Genomic DNA, 21,080 nt, shown 5'->3' on the forward strand with positions numbered 1-21,080 from the left:
CGCATTTCTCTGTGTGTCAGGAATGTTATACTGTTAAACTGTCGTGTGTTGCTTCAGAAGCTAGCACTTGAAGAGAGGTTGTCCCTTTCCCCCATTTCGGGCTCAAGCATGTCTAAGTGCAGTGCCTTCTTGTGTTCTTGTCTGGGAATGGTCTGACCCTAATTCTGCAACAGGAAGAGAATTCATAATCACTAGGACTAGAAACAAACTAGATGTCCCCAACTGAAGAATGGATAAAAAAAAATGTGGTACATCTACGCAATGGAATACTATTCAGCTGTTAAAAACCAAGACATCATGAATTTTTCAGGCACATGGATGGATCTTGAAAATATTATGCTGAGTGCGATAACCCAGTTCCCAAAGGATACTGGCCATAAAATATAGGTAACAGGCTACACTCCACATTGTTCTGTGGAGGCTGAACAGGAAGGAAGGCCCAAGTGAGGAAGCTTGCATTTCACTTAGAAGGGGGAATAAAATAGTCCTGAGAGGCAGATGGAGGGAGAGAACTGGAGGGAAGGGAGATGGGGAGAGTACTGGGGGATTCAGGACGAGGCGTGGGGAAGAACAGGAGTCAGATGGCCATGGAAATGAGTGGAAATCTGCAACTGACAGGGTTGAGGAGGTGGGGGGCATCTCCAGGATGAGATATGGCCTGGGACAAGGCAGGTGCCCAAGAATCAATGGGGTAACCTTAGCTGTGACTCCCTACATTGGGGCTATGGAACCTGGATATAGGCCACATCCTATATCCAGACAGGAACCTCAGTGGAGCAACAGAAACACCAACCCACCCACAAAACTTTCAACCCCAAATTTATCCTGTCTCTAGGTGTGATGGTTTGTATATGCTTGGCCCAGGGAGTGGCACAATTAGCAAGTGTAGCCTTGTTGGTGTGTTATGGTGGCTATGCGACTTAATACCCTTGTCTTAGCTGCCTGGAAGTGAGTCTTCTATTAGCTGCCTTTGGAATAAGAGGTGGAACTCTCAGCTACTCCAGCCCCACATCTGCTTGGTCCCTGCCATGCTCCTGCCTTGACGATAATGAACTGAACCTCTGAACCTGCAAGCCAGCCCCAATTAAATGTCATCCTTGTAAGAGTTGTTTTGGACATGGTTTCTGATCACAGCAGTAAAACCCAAACTAATACAACAGGTGATGCAGGCATGGGGGAGGGAGCAGAGATGGAGGGAATGGCCAACCAATAACTGGCCAAACTTGAGACCCATCCCATGGGCAAGCATCAATCCCTAATACTATTAATGATATATTTGCAGATAGGAGATGTTGTTCTCGGAGAGGCTCCACCCAGCAGCTAACTCAGAGATACAGACACCTACAGCCAAAGAGTGGATGGAACTTTGGGATTCCTACAGAAGAAGAGGAGGAAGGATTGTGGGTCCTGAACGGGATAGGAACTCCACAGAAAGACCAAAACTAACCTGGACCCTTGGGGCTCTCTGAGTCTGAACCACCAACCAAAGAACACACATGAGCATGACCTAGGCCTCCCTGCACATATGTAGTAGATGTGCAGCTTGGTCTTCACGTGGGCCCTGAACTACTGGAGTGGGGGGCTATCCCCAAAGCACTTGCCTGTCTGTGGGGCATGTTCTTCTAGCTGGGCTGCCTTATCTGGCCTCAGTGGAAGAGGAAGCACCTCGCCTCACAGAGACTTGAAGTGCCAGGGTGGGCAGGACACCCAGGGGGGAACCACCCACTCAGAGGAAAAGGGGAAATGGGGGAGGGGAAGGATTGTGAAAGGGGGTAACTTGGAGGGGGTAGTGAGTGGGATATAAAGTGGATAATTAAAAATAAAATAAAATAATAAAATAAAGAATTAACTGGACAGGGAATGAAGGGCTTAGGGGCAGTTAGAAACAAAAGCCAGACTAAAGCACAGACTTTTTTTTTAAATGAAAAAGAGATATATACAAGTCATTGTCTGAAGAAATACATGGTGTTCAAGAGAGCGAAGTGGTTAAGTAGTTAAAAGCACCAAGAGGACCTGGGTTCAGTTCTAAGCATCCACATGACAGCATCCACATTCTGTAGGTCCAGTACCAGGAGATCTGATGTCCTCTTCCGGACACCAAGGGCACTGTCCACACGGGGGCACATGCATATATGCAGCCACTCTTACATATACAAAATATAGTTTCTAACTGTTCTTATGTATTTTAATCATGAATTAAAGATTTAGATACGTGCAACTAGAATCCCAGAAGAAGGTGGGACAGAAAGAAGAGCACAGAGACAATCTTTACACAAATATAGACTGAGGAGTAAAGAATATCACATAGCTGCAGATCTAACATAATTAGTGAATCCCAGGAAGGTTGGGCTTTAAAAGAAAACAACATCCAGGCTTATCATGGAACTTCAAAGACAAAGAAATGAATAGAACCTTAAAGCACCCATAATATCTTATACCAGGATAAAGATATGCGTGACTCTTAAGAACATAGTGTTCATGAAACATGGCTCTTTTGATATAAATTTTTGCTTGTTAGAGTCAAAACAGCCACAGTCACAACGAAGACTGAGAGATCTTGTTCCATACTGCATTACACAGGTGTTTCACATGCGTGATACGTATGTGGGACGGTGAGTGGGGGAGGGGTGCAGGTTGATGCTGCTGTCTGTTTCAGCTGCTCTCTGCTTTTTAAAAGATTTATTTGTTTTTTTTTCAACTTTATGTGCATTGATGCTTTTGTCTGCCTACCTGTATGTGCACCAGATGTGTGTGCAGTGCCCTAAGAGGACAGAAGAAGGCATTAGACTTCCTGAACCTGGAGTTACAGGTTGTTGTGAAGTACCAGGTAGGTTTTGGAGACAGAGCCTAGATCTTCCAAAAGAGCAGGTGTTCTTAACCACTGAGTCATCTCTCCAGGCCCTCCATCTTATTTTTTGAAACAAATTTTTTTAAGGTGGCTTAAAACTTACCAAACTGACTGGCCACTTGCTACCATGACTTGCTTTTATGTGGATGCTGAGATCCAACATCAGATTGTCACATAGCAAGCACCTTGCAGGCTGAATCATCTTCCTAGATCCTATAAGTGTGATTTATTGCAGGTGTGGTCTGTTGCTGCTGACCTAAATCCGCAGTGCTACCATCCACTCTAGAGTTAAGGCTCCAGATTAGATTTGAGGGGAATATTACTAATGTCCTGTGAGAAGTTTAACCATCTAGGTTAGGTCATGCCACCCTCATACATTTGATATACAGTCTAGACCTAATGTGTCTACATGAACCTGCCTCCTTCCTCAAGGAGAAGAATATCTCATGACACCCAATGGCTGTAGGGTGGATGGGCATGAAGAACAGTTATCATAATTATGGCATGATCCTCACTCACTGTAAAGCAGCTTTGACCAACTTACCAGCAATCTCTCTTCCTGCCCTCTCAATGAGATCCTTCCTGTTCATCTTCTGGAAGATTTTGAAGGTCATGTCCCAGGCTTGCTTCTCCTCATAATGTTTCAACAGTAAGTTGGCAAGGTCTTCCCGAGATGCCTTCTTCACTTTGGTCCAAGAAATCTGTTTCAGCCTCAACTGCAAAATCTCCTGTTTGAGGAATTCCTTAAACTTCACGAATTCTTTCTTGTTTAACTCTTCCAAGTACCACATAAGGCCAAAATCAGAAAAGAATGATGCCATTGCGTCTTAAGGAAGATAGATGTGTCTTCAGAGAGATGAGTAACAGGAGTAAGAACCTGATGAGATCTGTGGGAAAATCAGGCAAGCAGCTGAGTTAATAAACACAAAACAAAAAAAAGGGGGTCATTGGGCTGGGGAGACGGTAGAGCTGGTAAAGTGTTGGCTGCGTAAGTGTAGGGACATAAGCTGGGTCCTCAACATTTATGTAAGAAGCAGGGTGTGCAGCCACAGAACCTTCAAACTACTCTATGTCTTGTCTGCAAGATGTGCTGGGGTAATGATGATGCAGACTTGTGGGAGTGGCCAACCAATGACTGGTCCAACATGAGGCCCACACTATGAGAAAGGACCATATCTGACACTGTGTTGATGGCCAGAAACTAGAGGCTGGTCAGCACAGAGATCAAGGATAGAACCAGGAGACCTTGACAACAGAACTTTGCTTGGTCTCCTTCTTCTCTCCCCCCCTTGACCCTCAGGTAGTTCCTCTTTGGGACCCTGAATAACTGGACCTGCTGGACCGGTCAGGCTAGGTTATTGGAGAACAAGAGGTCCTGTCCTCTTCTGCCAGGGAACTTGGTGTTAGTTAAAACTTCTGATCCAAAAACATATCTCTTTCAACCCACAATTATGACTTCTAATATGATGCTCTTAAAGACCTCAGAAGAGATCCTCCTCTGGAACAACAGTTGGTCAGTGCTGAACCATAAGGCACATATGGGTATTCTTGTTTGCATCTCTTCTGCCCTGGTTAGTTGTCCTGTAATACCACTTTATTTGAGATCAGAAGTAAACCCAGAGTATATGAGCTATGCCCTCTATTGCCTTAACTCTACATTGTGATAGTCAAAGGTTTCAGGTTCATATTTATAATCCTAACTGTATCAAAAGCAACCCTTTATCCAACTGAAAGGTTGCATCTCCTTCAGAAGACCTCTATCACCCAAGCTACAATGCTATACACCCACCAGTTTATTTTTAAATTGAGTGTTCTTGCCAGCTTCAAATGAAGATTGCAATCCAATTAATAGTATTTGCTTTGAAGATTGCTAGTCATTTAAGAAATTGGTTCCCCAAGAATACCCTTGGCAGGGAATAGAGAGGCAAAGATTAAAACAGACACAGAAGGAACACCCATTCAGAGCCTGCCCCACATGTGGCCCATACATATACAGTCACCCAATTAGACAAGATGGATGAAGAAAGAAGTTCAGGCAGACAGGAGCCGGATGTAGATCTCTCCTGAGAGACACAGCCAGAATACAGCAAATACAGAGGCGAATGCCAGCAGCAAACCACTGAACTGAGAATAGGACCCCCGTTGAAGGAATCAGAGAAAGACCTGGAAGAGCTCGAAGGGGCTCGAGACCCCTTATGAACAACAATGCCAAGCAACCAGAGCTTCCAAGGACTAAGCCACTACCTAAAGACAATACATGGACTGACCCTGGACTCTGACCTCATAGGAAGGAATGAATATCCTAGTAAGAGCACCAGTGGAAGGGGAAGCCCTGGGTCCTGCTAAGACTGAACCCTCAGTGAACTAGATTGTTGGGGGGAGGGCAGCAATGGGGGGAGGGTGGGGAGGGGAACACCCATAAAGAAGGGGAGGGGGAGGGGTTAGGAGATGTTTTCCCGTAAACCGGGAAAGGGAATAACACTCGAAATGTAAATAAGAAATACTCAAGTTAATAAAAAAAAAGAAAGAAAGAAAGAAAGAAAAAAAAAGGATAGAACCAAATATGACTGGCAAAAAAGGTCAATGAAATGATTTCTAATGATTTTTCTGCTATATTCATAGATCAGTGCCTAGCTTGATTGTCATCACGGACACCATCCAGCAACTGAGAGGAGCAGATGTAGAGACCACAGCAGAACACTTGGTGAAGTCAGGGGAAACCCCCAGAAGGAGAGGAAGGCCTGTTGAAGCCAGAGGAGTCAAGGACACCATGAGAACACATCCCACAGAATCAACTAAGCAGAGCTCATAGAAGCTCATAGAGACCGAAGGGACAATCACAGAGCCTGCATGGGTCTGCACTAGATCCTCTGCATATACGTTACGGTTGTGAAGCTTGTTGATTTTTTGCAAAAGCAGGAGTGGAGGGTGCCTCTAACTCATTCACCTGCACTTGAGAGCCTTTACTTCCTACTAAGTTGCCTCATCCAGCTTTGATATGAGGGGTTGTGCCTGGTCTTAATATAATTTACTTTGCAGTATTCAATCGATATTCCTGGGAGGCTTGCTCTTTTTTTTTTTTTTTTTGAAGGAAAATGAAGTAGAAATGGATCTAGGAGTCAGGAGAATTTTATGTGAGGGGGACTGGAAGAAATGGAATTAGGGGAAACTATTGTTGGAAGCAGAGGAGGAGATGGTGGCGGCGGCGGAGGAGGAGGCAGCAGTAGCAGCAGTGGTGGTGGCATGTAATGGCACAGCCCTGCAATCCCAGCACTGGGAAGGCAGACACAGGAAGATCCTGAAGCTTGCTGGCCAGCTTGTCTAGCCAAATTTGGTGAGCTCTAGGTTTCCTGAGAGATCCCATGTCAACAATCAGGTAGAGAGTTAATTGAGGAAGATACTTGATGTCAATATCTGGCTCCCATGAAAACATTCCCCCTCCCCATCTCCACACATAATAATGTAATCACTAACTGATCACATAGTACACTATTCGTTGTGGGTGATAAATAAAGGCAGGGAGTTTTTAACTCTCATCTCATCGAAAGGATCACTACAACAGTTAACACAGTGAGTCTCACCCTTCCAACTCTTGAAAGCATTTAGCACAGTCATCATGCTTTGGTGACCCCCAATCACAAAGTTCATTGGTTCTTCATATCTGCAATTTTGCTACTTTATGAATAGTGATGTAAATATCTGTGTTTTCACCCTTGCGAAATAGTGGTTCACCCCTCAAAAGGGTCATGACCCACAGCTTCAGAACCACTGCCACAACACTTTCAAAACAACCAAGTGAGATTTATTACTCTAAAGAATTACTGATGGGGCTGGAGTGATGGCCTAACTATTAAGAGCATTTGGTGCTCTTACAGAAGATCCACATTTGGTTTGCAGGACCCACACTAGGGGTCTCACAGCTGCCTGTAACTTTAGAAGTAGCGAGTCTGACACCCTCTTATGGACTCTGCAGCCAGGGCACACATGTGGTACTCCTACTTACACTGAGGCACACATGTACCCATAAATGTTAAAAGAATTACTGGTACCTCTACTTCTGTGATACCAGGTGGAATGCTAACACAGGACAGTATTTGTGATGCTATTAGGAAAGCAGTACTATGGCACAGGATACACTTCCGGCATAACACAGCTGTAAATAGAACAGGTAGCTGGGTCCAGTGGCACAGGGCTGGGACCCCAGCTACTTCAGAGGCTGAGGCAGGAGGATTTCAAATTCAGGGTCTGCCTACCAACATATTGAGGTGAAGGCAAGCCTGGACAACTTAGTGAAACCTCGTCTCAAAGAAAAAGTGGGGCTACAGAGATGGCTATGGGTTAGGATTGCTGGATGCTCTTCCAGAGAATCTGGGTTCATTTCCCAGCACCCACATGGTGGCTTTCAATGATGGTAGGGGGTAGCTCAGGGGTTAAGAGTATCTGCTGATCTTGCAGAGGACTTGAGTTCAGTTACCAGCATTTCTATCAGATGGGTCACAACTACCTATAACTTCTGTTCAAGGGCACCTGAAACCTTCTCCTGGTCTCCCTGTCCCCAGGCATGCACACGATGCACAGACAAACCAAAACACATAATAAATAATATATAATATTAATTAAAAATTAAAACAATAATAAGTAAATAAGATGTAATTTTTGAAGTATATAAGAATAAAAAATAAAGAGAGATTTATGGGCCAGTGTTTGCGTAGCTTTTCCACTGTACCAGATTTAATCTTCAGTACTGAAAAAAAAAACAACCAAAAAGATATGCCTAAACTAATCAAAGGAAGGCCTGACATAATTATGATGTCCAGGAATTTTAACTCTAAGACAAAACCACAGCAAAGAGGACCTTCACCAGATATTAGATGCAGAAACAATAGAAATCATCCAGAAAATATGAAAATCTTAACCTTTACCTGACTAGCACACCAACGATCTAAAGCAGATAGACTTATGCATGAGTAGCGGGAAACCACATGGAGGAGTGTCTTTTCAACAAAGGGTATGGGAACAAAATAGTCTACATGCAAATAAAGAGAACTGGCTCCTGCAGAACGACATCTGAGGTGGTCTTCTGGTCCCCACAAACACCTGTACACACACATGCATTCACATTCATGAAAAGATGATAAACATTATTCATCATTAATATGAAAATGAAAACAGTGAGATATCCTCAGATATCTAAGGAACCGAGCAAGGGACTGTGGAGGTGGCTCAGATGGACGAATGCTTGTCCAACAAGCAGGCATCTCTGGTTCTGCTCTAGCATCACATGCACATGAATGAACGAGTGAATGGATGAATGAATGAATGGATGAATGAATGAATGAATGAATGAATGAAGAGCCTATTCCTGGGTGGCCTTGGGATTCAGATGTGAGTACACGGTGGAAAGAGAAAACCAACTTTCATAAGCACAGATGCTCCTAGGCATGTGTGTACCCCTATGTGTATATGATACAGAAATAAAATAAACATAATAAAAAAGAAAAAGTACACATGCATGTTCAATTTACAATACTTTCAATCCCCACTTGGCTTACTGAGATGCAACTTCAGCATAAGCTGAGGAATCCATCTATCTGGAAAGATCACTACTAGGCCCCTTGAAACAACTGAATGAAATCATCGATCTACTCTATCAAGAAGCCCAAAGGGAGACATTACCCACATCTGGACTCTTTACAGGGAAACTTAAAAAAGAGATGAGACAGAAAAAATATGGAGACAGTTCCAGAGTGCTAGGCAGGTACACGGGGATGGTAGGCATTTCTCTGTCAGGCAGCCTGAGGTAGGATAGGAAGACACTGGTGATTTGGGGCTTGCAGAGGAAAGATGCTATGCTCTCGAGACTTGGTTTTCTGTTTTGACTGATGAAAAAGTCACAAGTCAGACCCCACTGGCAAGAACCTGAAGGCCCACTGACACTGTATGTGTTGTTCAAAGGACATTTTGTCTGAGAGGATAAATGAATCTTCACTTAGGGCCAGGGGATGCCTTCCTGAAGACATCCCCACCAAGTATAACATAGACAGGAATTAGGCTGTGTTGACCCTTAAGGATCGAGTGACCCTCTCACTCGGGTCGAATATCAGACATCCTGCATGTAAGATATTTGCATTATGATTCATAACAGTAGTAAAGAGCTATGAAGTAGCAATGAAAAAAAATTACGGTTGGGGGCCACCACAACATGAGGCACTGCATTAAATGGTCACAGCATTAGGGAGGTTCAGAACCACTTGGCTAAACTAACAATATAACCTTGATTTGCTAGCACACTTTTTTCCTGTTCTAGAAGATACCCTTCATGAAGCCACCTTAAACGTTGTGTGTTGAGAAAAAGCCTTTAATTTATTTTAGAGGGAACACATAGTATTTATGGACGGGTATGGGCACCAGCGGAAGGTATCAAGGTACCTCAATCTTCAAGAGTAAGAATTTTGCCACAGGCACGAAATCAAGGGTATCTCTTCTTCTTTTTTAATTGTATTTTATACATAGTTGTTTTTTTTTAAAAGATTTATTCATTATATATAAGTACACTGTAGCTGTCTTCAGACACACCAGAAGAGGGCATCAGATCCCATTACAGATGGTTGTGAGCCACCCTGTGGTTGCTGGGATTTGAACTCAGGACCTCTAGAAGAGCAGTCAGTGCTCTTAACCACTGAGCCACCTCTCCAGCCCCAGGGTATCTCATCTTTATCATTCCTTCCTCCTCCCTCATCTTTCCCCTACCCAGGCCCCCGTAGGGATGCCTGGGCCTGCTCTTCTTTGTCCTGAGCCTGAAGTGACTCAACCTTGGAGGTGGAGAGAAACCTTCACTCATTTGTCCAAGGGACAAATGATTTTAGTTAAAGGAGGTGGTAATGATGTTGTTTTCCCCCAAAACAGGGGCCTGAGACCTAAAATCAATAGCAGCATCAAGAGTCCAATCAACCTTGTGGGACCTCAGGATGCAAACTCAAACTCATCATGGTGGCTTTAGCTGGATAATGCTAAACAGGCACGCTGGCCAACAGCTTCAGGGTGAGCACAACCAAGTAGAGCAGTAATAGTGAAGCCAGGGTGCCAGCTGGGGAAGGAGCTATGGAAGGCGACCGAGACATTGGCTAGGAGTGGAGACTGCAGCTCCATAATGGTTGATGGCGTTCGCTCCATGGCACTGCCTGGTCCTTCACCATGCACCTCTGGCACAGGGCCCCAGTGAGTGGTGAGCAGAAAGGGGAGGCCATGGGCCAGCCAAAGCCCAAGATCACAGCACTCGCCCCAGCCTCAAAGGCTGAACCTCCCTAATGCTGTGACCACTGGCAGGCTGCCGCTCACCCAAGCCGCAAAGCATTTAATTTTTACCATTACAAAATATCATTCTTTTAAAAGTATTTTGAAATCTTCTCTCGCCCCTCTCTCTGTATGTATACCTGTGCCTGTGCGAGTGTGATGTGTGTGCAGAGGCCAGAAGGTTTCACAGTAGCCTGGAGCTGAGGTTACAGGCAGTTGTGAAACATTCACGTGAGAACCAAACAGCAAACATTTTAAATCTCTCTCCAGCATCACAAATTACACTCTTGGGGCAATAAAGAAGTGTGTGTGTGTGTGTGTGTGTGTGTGTGTGTGTGTGTGTGTGTGTGTTATTTCTTATCAACCTTAGAAGTGTAACTTGAGAGCCATTAAGATCCTATGTATACCCACTGCCAAGAAACTGTGAGTCTCCCTTGAAAAGCCCGTGTCTTAGCTGTGTGTTCTACTCTCTCTCTTCTGAAACACTTTTCTATTTTTTAAAAGAATCCAACTTGGCCTCACATCTGGCTTGCTCTGAAGTTAATTTCTTGGTTGAAGCCACAGATCCTGATTTTGCCTGGGTGGGCGTGTGGTGGGGGGAGGGGAGGGAGTCTATGAAGAATTCCCCATGCAGCTGCCGGTGAGGTGTGTGGCTGTGTTCCTATCTTTAGTGACAGCCAACCTAGATCAGACACTGTGGGAAGAGGAAAAGTATTAGAATCCAGGCCAGACTTCTGCTCAGGCCACTATACCTGCAGCAGCTCCTCCTCTCTCACGGTCAGTGTAAGAAAAATTTTTGTGGTCCATTTTCAGAGTGCTCTGAACTCAGAGATCATCAAAGAATCACAGATTGAAAGCAGGAGGCCCTAGGCCCTGTTCTCCCCTAACAGGTGGCTGGCAGTTTGCAGAGTTGCAAAGTTACAGGCAGTCTTCCCTGTGACTGAAGTTACAAACAAAAAGGGGGGCAGTCTCAACAATGAATCCTTAGATAAAGGAAGGCTTTGCTTCCTGAAGGAACCTGATGAGGGAATTTGGGGAAGAATTTACATGGCAGAGTACAGGAAGGAGAACCGTGAAAAGCTGTGTCTGGGACATGATGCAGTTGTTGTATACACAAACTCACAATGGAGTTACCTGAGCAAGATGAAGCCAGTCAACATTCTAGTGTTGATTGGTAGAAGGGGTGACAAGGTCCCACTCCTCATTGAGGAGCTAGTGGCATTTGATAGCTACCGAGAAGGAGAGCCATTTTTCCATAAGGGGACACCCAGGTAGCTGCCAGTGTTCAAGTGAGTGACCCCACAGCCGTGCACATATGGGCATGGCTAACAGAACTATATTTAGCTTGAAACTTCACAAGCACAATATATACATGAGAAACAACAAAGAGACCAACCCGAATCAGAAGAAAATGATAATCAATGAAAAAGAGAGAGAAAAAGAGAGAGGCACTAAAAGTCAGTAAATCCTTTGAGAACCCCTAACAGGTCTAATTTAAAAAATAAAATACACCAGAAGAGTGACACACACTTTTGATCCCAGTCCTCAGGAGGCAGAGACAGGGGGATCTCTGAGTTCAAAGCCAGCTGGTTCTACAGAGTAAGTTATAGTACAGCCAGGGCTACACAGAGAATCCCCTGTCTTGAAAAACAATAACAAAAAAGTCACCAGGCGGTGCATATCTTTAATCCTAGCACTCAGGAGGCCGAAGAGGTGTATCTTTGTGAATTTGAAGCAGGCCAGGGCTACAAAGTGAGACCCCCTTGTCTCAAAACAAAAAACGAAACAAACAAAAAACCAACTAACAACAACAACAAAAAAAAAACCCCAAAACAAAACAAAAACGACAAAAAAAAACCCAAAAAACAAACAAACAAAAAAAAAACAACCAAAAAAACCAACCAACCAACCAACCCACAGAAAAGAGCATAACAAATGAATAGGAAGCACCAGCTAGCATCCAGAAACCTCACCACACACATACCCTGCCGGTATTAAAAGCAGGGACAGTCACAACTCTCAACCTGATCAAACTGATGGTTTAGTTCACATACTGGTTCCTGAAATGCCATCCCTCACCTTCCACCTTCCATTTCCTTTTATTTAAAGGGTTTTGGGTTCCAGCTTTGGAGATGTTAGGCAATTGTGCTTACCACCAAGCTAAACCTTCAACCCCCAAGGCTCACTTTACCGGGTGAAACAAATTCCTACCTCGGGTCCTCCCCGAGGCTTTAGATTCCAACATCTTCATCAGTAAGTTGGGTCAAAACAAAGTCATTTTGTCTCTCCAGAAATTATTTACACACGTACACACACACTCACAGACACAGACACACACACACACACAGACACACAGACACACAGACACACAGACACACACACACACACACACACACACACCCCTTTCACAGGGGTTGGGAGGGTGAGCAAACACACAAATTTGTGCCAGAACCCCAACTGTTTGAGGGTTAGGCTGCATGCTGGAAGTGTTAACAAATATTTAATATAAAAACTCTTATGAAAACACACCCAACCATTTAACAATAATATACTAGAAACATTAAGAAGTTTTTGTTGTTGTTGTTTTTGGCTCTGTGAGACAGGGTTTCTCGGTGTAGCCCCGGCTGTACTATAACTCACTCTGTAGAGACCAGGCTGGCCTCAAACCCAGAGATCACTCTGCCTTTTCCTCCTGAGCACTGGCTTTAAAGGCATGTTCTACCACTCCCAGGCTTCATTGGCTTTTGTTTGTTTTTGTTTTTTTGAGACAGTGTTTCCTCTGTGTAGCCCTGGCTGTCCTGAAACTTGCTGTATTGACAGACCAGGATGGCCTTGAACTCACAGACCCTGCCTCTGCCTCCTAAGTGCTGAAGTAATGTTCATCCTGTGACACCATCATTACTTTCTTATTTGTTTGTTTATTTATATATATTTTAATTAGACCGTTTGGGGCCTCTCAAAGAACCTACTGACTTTGACTCTCTTTTTTTCATTCATTAATTATTTTACTTGGTTTTGATGCTGGGATCAAGGGCATGTGACATCACGATGGGGTAAATATTAAAGTTTTTATATTGGCCAACAGTATCCTGCTACTATTAATTTCCTGGCTTTGATATACTGTGGTTCTGAAAAACATTTATATTTTCAGAACATAAACTGAATTATTTGTGGTAAAATAGTACAGGTAATTTTCAGGGGTCTCTGTTACAAAATGACATAAACTAAGTGGTTTAAAACTACAGAAATCCCATTAGGGAATGCAGGTTGACTAGCAGCATGCTTACTTAGCATGTAGAGCCCTGGGTTCCATCCTATAACACAAAAAATCAGATGTGGTGGTGTACACCTGTAACACCAGAACCTGGGAGGTGAAAGCAGGGGGATTAGATGTTCAAGGTCATCCTTGGCTGCACAGCTATTTTTCAGCTGCCCACAGTCCTTGAGAGACTGTCTCAAAAAAACCAACCAACTCCAATAACACCAAAATCTCTAAGAATTGTATCACAGGGGCTTCACACTCTCTCCATCAGAAGCCCTGGCCTGTCCCTTCGAAGTCTCTGATTTGCTGAATATCGTGTGTCTTTTCCTTCTAGCTATTTAACTCCAACATCTGCCTTGATTATCGTATCATTCTCCCTTGTTCTGGTCTCCACAGGGTTACCCTTGGGACGACTAAATTAAATCTACAGCAAACTCCTCTTGCCACCTTTTGAGGTATTAGAGGTCAGGACCTTGATATATTTGTTTAGCCAGGAGCCAGGGAGCCACAACTCAACACTCCAGCCAATTGTAAAGACCCCTTTTATTGATATGCAAGGGCAGCCTTTGTCCATTCATTTACCTAACAGCCAAGAAAAAAGAAAAACGGCAAGTCTTCAAAGGACTAAACCCCGGAAATGGAACATCAAAGATCTCTGCTCTAGGCAGTGAACTCGTGCGAAGCGCTTAGACACAAATACTCGGTGTGTCCACATCTGCTTGCTTCTCCGTGGGTTCTCCTGATTCTCGGCCTCCTAAACATGAATATAAATCTATAAATATATCTCTACCCTCTACATTCTCAGCTATCCAACCCTCACGATGCCTACACGTTATCTTCTCTTTGAATCTGGGAGGCCTCACGAGCGCCCGGTCCCCCGAATTCTCCAGCTAACAATCTCTTGTGGTCCCTCTACTTACTTCGAAGTTGGAAAAAGCCGGATAAAGTCAGCAGGATTGTCCGTGGATCCAGTCGGAGCAAGCGCTAGAGGATTTAGTCTAGTAGTAATTTTTGTTTTCCTTTAAAAAAAAAAAGTTAAAAAGTTAAATCTAAGAACCGCAAAGTGTTTTGGCTAACCCTGCTAAAAAGTAAGTCCAAACAGCCATGACACAGGATGCAAACTGGTTCTGGTGTGTCAAGGCATGAGGGAGGAAAAAGGGAAGAAAAATGAAGCGCGCATGCATCCTCCTCAAATTACGAAGAAAATAAATGCATACAAGAGAAAAAACGCCGAAGATTTGCTGACTCACCGCCCTAGGCTTCCAGGTTAGTCCTTAATACATGGCAGCTGGACTGGGCAGAAAGTCTATGGTGCCATGTGATTGGTCAATGCGTCACTTCCTTTCATTGGTCCAGGGGGGGCTTTTGGCAAAAGGAAGGAGGATGTGATTGAAGTCGGAGGTTGGGTGTGGCTTTGAGCCCTCAGTTCCTGGTATTCTACAGATCGCGGGTATTGCAGTGAATCTTGGTGTAGGATTCCGGATGAACTCCGGATACCGGATCTTCAAGATTTCTGATTGTACGGAATCCTTCCAGCATCTCCCTGATGAGATGGATGGGAAGCTGAGATAGAACCCTTCATCCTCTTTGCATGTTGTTATTTTTATTTGTTCCATCACTATGTAGCCTTTAAGAGGATTGCATAAATGAGGGTACGCGGTCTCTTTGTCTCTGTCGTCCCCACTATAAAGTCCAGGCTGGCCTTGAACTCCAGTTCTTCCTGCCTCAGCCTTCTGAGTGCTAGGACTACAGACCTATGCAACACTTGCGGCAAAATTTCGAGTTCTATGATTACCAAGGCTCTTCTTTTTCCTGAGTTAGGCTGGCCACTGTCAAAATTTGGCAATTTTTGAAAATATTAAGTGGGGGAGGGGCCAGCAATGAGACGGCTCAGCTGGTGGGACTTGACATCAAACCTTGAAGACCCGGGTTCAATCCCTAAGACCCATGTGGTGGAAGGAGAAAACTTAACTCCTGCAAGTTGTCCTCTGATCCACTCAGTTACCCACAATTTATAGAGGAATAAATAAATGTAATAAAATTTTAAAAATTAAGTGGCAAATCCCAGATATAAAGAACTCACTAGCATTAATTGACCTTTGCGTGTATAGTTAACGTTGCTCTAATTTACTATGTTATTACTATTAGTAATTTGTTTTGCCTAATGTATAGATTAAGCTTCTATGGGTGTATATATGGAAACACTATACAGAGTTCCGTCTTATCTGAGTCTTACCCATCCATTGGGCAACTTCAAATGGACATGGAAGATCAATGTATTATATATATATATATATATATATATATATTATACTATTCTATATACATATATATGTAATATATATTATATATATATATATATATATATATATATATATATATATATATATATATATATATATATATTTGTTGAGCATGTCACACAACCATTCCATCACGGAGCTAGAACTCCACCCTGCCCCCTCTCCAGCCTGGTCCAGTGTTGTTATTGTTGTAGCATGCCCCTGCCCCCCTGCTCCCCCCCCCACCCCAATTGCTGCAAAGCCTGAGAGCCTGAGTCTGATCCTGGGGACTTGCTTGGTGGAAGGAGAGAACTGACTCTCCGAAGTTGTCCTTTGACAGACACACAGACATGGGGACGCAGGCATGCACGCTCACATGCACACACGCATGCACGCACACACGCACACAAAACAGAAAGGGTATCATTTTAAATGATCTCTTCTTTCAGCACGAGGTTTCTGGTGCCTTGATTTTGAACCTCTTTATTGTTTTTTTTTTTTCTTTTCTATTTTATAAAGACCTGGGAATACAGAGAGATATTACACCTTTTGAATTTCCCTCCTTTGAATCTATTGAGAGGACCATCATTTTTCCTTCATGGTATGTGATGGGAAGCGTCACAGTCATCAAGGGTACCCAGAACACTTGGCTGATTTCAGCCGACTGCTGCGGGTGGAGCAGGTCCTCCTTGATGGTTATAGATGCCCAGGTGATTCTAGAAGGCTGACTCCTGGGTTAAGGATCTAGATTAGTGTTCTCAACCTTACTGATGCTGCTGTCCTCTCATACAGTTCTTCATGTTGTGGTGACCCCCCCAACCAGAAGATGATTTTCAATCCTACCTCATAACTGTGTAAGACTCTCAGAGAGAATCTTCCCTCAGGAGGGAGATCCTCAAGCCCAATGACCAGACCGAGTCCACAGGCTGTAATCTGCAAGAGGATTTTTATTGATCAGGATACACAGGTATCTGTGGGCGTCCCAGTCAATTTGGAAGACTGGCGCGCCTAGCAGAACCAGGGACGGGTTTTTATAGGGCATTGGGGAGCAGAAGCAGGCTTACAGAAGCAGATGCATGGTTACAGGGATGTGATTGGTGGAGTAAGTGAGGCATACGTGTATGTTATCTATTTTGGCTATAATCATAACAGTGAGTTAGCAAAAAGTACATGGTGGTCAGGGCTTCCGGGGGGTCAGGGACTTTTTTTTTTTTCCTGCCAGGTGGCCCATGGAGCAGTGCCCATAATTTAGTCTGGTTTCTGCATTTTGTTTTCTTTTTTGGTCTGTTTCGTCTAAATGATGGGTCAGCTTGTCCCACATATCTAAAAACTTACTTTTTACTTCTATAGTTGAGGGCCTTGGGCTTGTACAATTTCCTTTCTGGGAGGGGGTCTTTCAACTGCAATTTTGCTACTGTTATTATCATCTAAATATCTGATGGGCTGGATATTTGATATTTGATCCCTGTGAATAGGTCATTCAATCCCCGAAAACGGTCAAGACCCACAGGTTAACACAGGCCTAGGAAGTATGACTACACCTCCTCCACTGCCATGATCCTACACATCCCACACATATTTACTTACTTTAAGAAAGCTTTTATTTATTTCTTTATTCAGTGTGTAAGAGAGTATTTTCAGGAGTCAGTTCTTTCCTTCCATGTGTTGGTTCCAGGAATTGAATTCAGGTCATCAGGCATGCATCTTTACCAAAGGAGCCCTCTTGCTGGCGCTCCACAAGCATTTGTGACATCTCAGGTTTACATGGAACTTTGTCAGGTGATGACATAGCTTATTCCTAATGTAGTTTATGGCATCTCTAGCTAGATGAAATTGAGATTGTGTATGGACATTCCTTGTGCCCTCTGGATCTCTTGTTGTGAGGTTCTTGCCTATGCCCCAGGGGTCCTGACATTATCAGTCAGAGTGAACCATTTTTCAATCAGGAGAGGCTGTGAGAACCAACAATCAGCAAGACTTCTGAGGGGCCCAGTCTAGTTCAGAAATGCACATGTGTGACAGTGTTCTTTTCTATTCTGTTCTCTGTAAGGAGTGACTGGCCACGGAGGTGTGTCTAGCCTGTGGCCTGAAGACCAGTTGCATTTAGGGATAGCTGTGAATGTGACCCATTACAAAATTGTGAACTTAACACACTTCACACACACACACACACACACACACACACACACACACACACACACATCACACATGCATGTGTGTGTGCCCAAGCACACAAAATTAAATTAAAAAAATGAATGCAGAGGAAAATAGAAACATAAGGCAATACAGTCTGAAAACTTTTTAATATTATGAAAATTTCCTCCAAATAATTATCAAACTAGGAACCCAGAGTGGGAAAAAATGAAGATAATATTTTTATATATGGGCTAATAGAGTCCAAAGGGAAAGGGAAAAAAATCTAGAATGTCATTTTGTAAACATGATATTTACAAAAGATCAGAATATCTTTTTTTTAAAGATTTATTTATTATATATAAGTACACTGTAGCTGTCTTCAGACACACCAGAAGAGGGCATCAGATCTCATTACAGATGGCTGTGAACCACCATGTGGTTGCTGGGATTTGAACTCAGAACCTCTGGAAGAGCAGTCAGTGCTCTTAACCACTAAGCCATCTCTCCAGCCCAGAATATCTTTTCTAAAATTTATTCACTTGCATCCCAATATCAGCCCCCTCCCTCCCACAACTCCCAGGCCCCCACCCTCACACAACTTCTACCCCCATTGCCCACTCCCCTTCTCCTTTCTAGAAGTGGGAAACCCCTCACCAACACTAGTTATCAGGATTCTTAAAGTCAAATGACACTGGCTAAAGGGATCATGGCTATAGAAGGACAGCCCTGTGTCTTCAATAGAAATTTGACTCCACTCTTTAACTTTCTAATTCTTTGATGTTTAAAAATGATTTATTTGCTCTATTCTACATGTATTGGTATTTTGCTTACATGTATGTCTGTGAGAGGGCATCTGGTCACCAAGATCTGGAGTTACAGACAGTTGTGAGCTGCCCTGGGAGTGCTGGGAATAGAACCCAGATTTTTTTTTTTGCAAGAGCAGTCAGTGCTCTAACTGATGCCCCATCTCTCCAGCCCTCCAATTCTTTGGTTATACAATTTCTAGCTATGCTCCTTTGCTTCTGCCCCAGAGACCATGTAATCTGTGTCTTCATTTCTTTACTTTTTACCATTCATTTCCATATGTTCCCTTCATTTCAGTTTAGCTAGATTTATAACATTGATTTTTTAAAAATATTTTGGGTTTATGTTTATTCACTTCCAATATTATTACTTAAAAGTTGTTTTAAGAAAGTCTGTCATGCGGCTCAGGTTGGTCTTGAGCTTTCTGCATAGCTGAAGATGACTTTGACCTCCTGATTCCCCTTCCTCTCATTAAGTGCTAGGATTGCAGTTGTACAGCACCAACCCTGGGATTGCAGATGATGTACACCACCACCTGTGGTTTATGCAACCCTTGGACCTTGAACTCAGGACCTCATGTATACTGGGCAAACACTCCACTGGGCTGAACCCCAACTGCTCAGTTTTTATTTTACTTATTCACTATTAATATTTCTTTCCATTCATTTATTTACTCACTTATATTCTTTGATTATGAAAATAATTTTTCATGTGTACATTCATTGTACATGGCTATGTTATAAAGGGACATTTGTATGTGTAATGGCTATTCCTGGTTGTCAACTTGGCTATATCTGGAGTGAACCACAATCCAGAATTGGAGGGCTCACCTGTGATCTAGATCTTGAAGCTAGAAGATAACAAGTTTCTGATCTGGATCTTGGCATGGAGATCTTGAGGCATAGTGGCTATGAAAAGTTGAGGCTCAGGCAAGGTAGTACATGCCTTTAATCCCAGGAGACAGAGGGAAGAAGATCTCTGAGTTCAAGGTCAGCCTGGGACAAGTCCCAGATCCAGGCATGGTGGTACACACCTTTAATCTTGACCACACCTTCTGCTGGAGACCTACATAAGGACATTGGAAGAAAAAAGATTCATCCTTTTTCGCCACTTGCATTTACTTGCCCGCACATCTGTTAGAACCTACTTCTACAGAGGCCCAGCTGAAACAAGTAGCCTTGTGGGACTGAGTAACTACTAGATTCTTGGACTTCCCATCCACAGCTGCCCATTGTTGGGGAGTCGGGCTACAGACTGTAAGTCATTATGAATTCTCTCAATATAGAAAACGTGTGAGTCCTGTGTCTGCTCCGACACAGGGCTCGGCCACTTGTGGAAGCAGGACGTGGGAAGTTTGACTGTGCTTGTCCCAAGCCAATCCTGGGCAGGAATTGGGCTGGAGGACAAGGCTCAGGGGTGGGAAAGCACAGTCTGAGGCTTGGGGCAGCTGGCGCTGGCTCAGGGTCCCTGTGACTGCAAAGAGGCAAGGGCCTTGGAGTTCCCAGGCCAGGTTCCCAGGTTCTTGGACACTCAGGTACCTCTGGAAGTCACAGAAGAGCTGAGAATCTGGAATCTGGGCCCACGGTCTGGATCTAGCCCCGGGTCAGTGAAGAGAGGGTGGAGAGGGGCGGGGCTCTGACTGATCCGGTGGGGAGAGTAGCAGACTTGGTTTGGTGGCAATTGTGGTTGGGAGTGTAGATAGGCCTTCTATGGGAGGTTAGACAGTGACTCTGTAGGCAAAGGCCATCTCAAAAGGTTCCCCACGGCAAACCCCATGAGAAGAGGCAGTCCATGGTTTTGAGGTATTTATTGTCATGGGAGAAAGTGGATGAGTAAAACTATACCCTACTCCTCAGGGTGGGCCTGAAATTAAATACCTTCTGCACGGAAGAATGCCTGAGAAGGAAAGCTTATTCGTTAACTCCTCTAGGCCTCTGGGTACTTCATTAGAATGGAGATCTGTCTTCAGCCTAAGTGACCAGAGTTCATGCCTTTTTTTTTTCCTATTGGTCTGAGTTATTAGGGCGACTGTGGAGGGGTTTGGGGCGTTGCCCTTACTTGACTGCCCTTACTTGACTGATGGACACAAATCTATGGTGGGGGTGAGAGGGGAGGCTGCAGCCAGTGACAGGGGCTTGGTGCCCAGAAGCAGGTGAAGCTCCTACTGTTCCTTCAGGGTTTCTGGGGTTTCTAACCTTAGCCCAGCTGAGGACTAGGCTACCTTTCATGGTCCACTTCTTCACCGTTGGGTATCTAGGGGCTGCTAGCTGGGTGTAACTAGCTTCCTTAGGTCTCCACTGCCCCACTGACCAGCCTTTCCTGTCTTGAGGATAGAATGTGAAGGCATCAGTGGGTTGTGCCCTGCCATCATCGCTCCATTTCAGCTCTGACCTCAAAGAGAACCATTGTGAGGTCATTGCCCACTTACAGCTCTGGCCGAGGCTGCCTCTGTCCT

General features: G+C 44.0%; 1 protein-coding gene across 3 annotated transcripts in view; it reads right to left on the reverse strand.

Moving 5' to 3' along the window:
- Nlrp4 (NLR family, pyrin domain containing 4) overlaps positions 1-21,007 on the reverse strand; it is a 44,498-nt gene extending 23,491 nt beyond the window's left edge. The window contains exons 1-4 of one of the 3 annotated variants that reach the window (XM_087581287.1): positions 20,847-21,007; positions 19,456-19,690; positions 14,324-14,422; positions 3,393-3,735 (exon numbers count right to left, since the gene is read on the reverse strand). In XM_087581287.1, coding sequence (XP_087437413.1) covers positions 3,393-3,669 — 277 coding nt within the window. In that variant the 5' untranslated portion in view covers positions 3,670-3,735; positions 14,324-14,422; positions 19,456-19,690; positions 20,847-21,007. Of the gene's footprint in view, positions 1-3,392; positions 3,736-14,323; positions 14,423-14,653; positions 14,702-19,455; positions 19,691-20,820 lie in introns of those variants that run through there. The other 2 variants (XM_087581290.1, NM_001172164.3) reach the window with 2 other exon arrangements.
- Between the last annotated feature and the right edge of the window lie 73 nt (positions 21,008-21,080).

This window comes from Rattus norvegicus, chromosome 1 (assembly GCF_021556685.1).
Source record: "Rattus norvegicus strain SHRSP/BbbUtx chromosome 1, alternate assembly SHRSP_T2T, whole genome shotgun sequence".
Taxonomy (NCBI): Eukaryota; Metazoa; Chordata; class Mammalia; order Rodentia; family Muridae; genus Rattus; species Rattus norvegicus.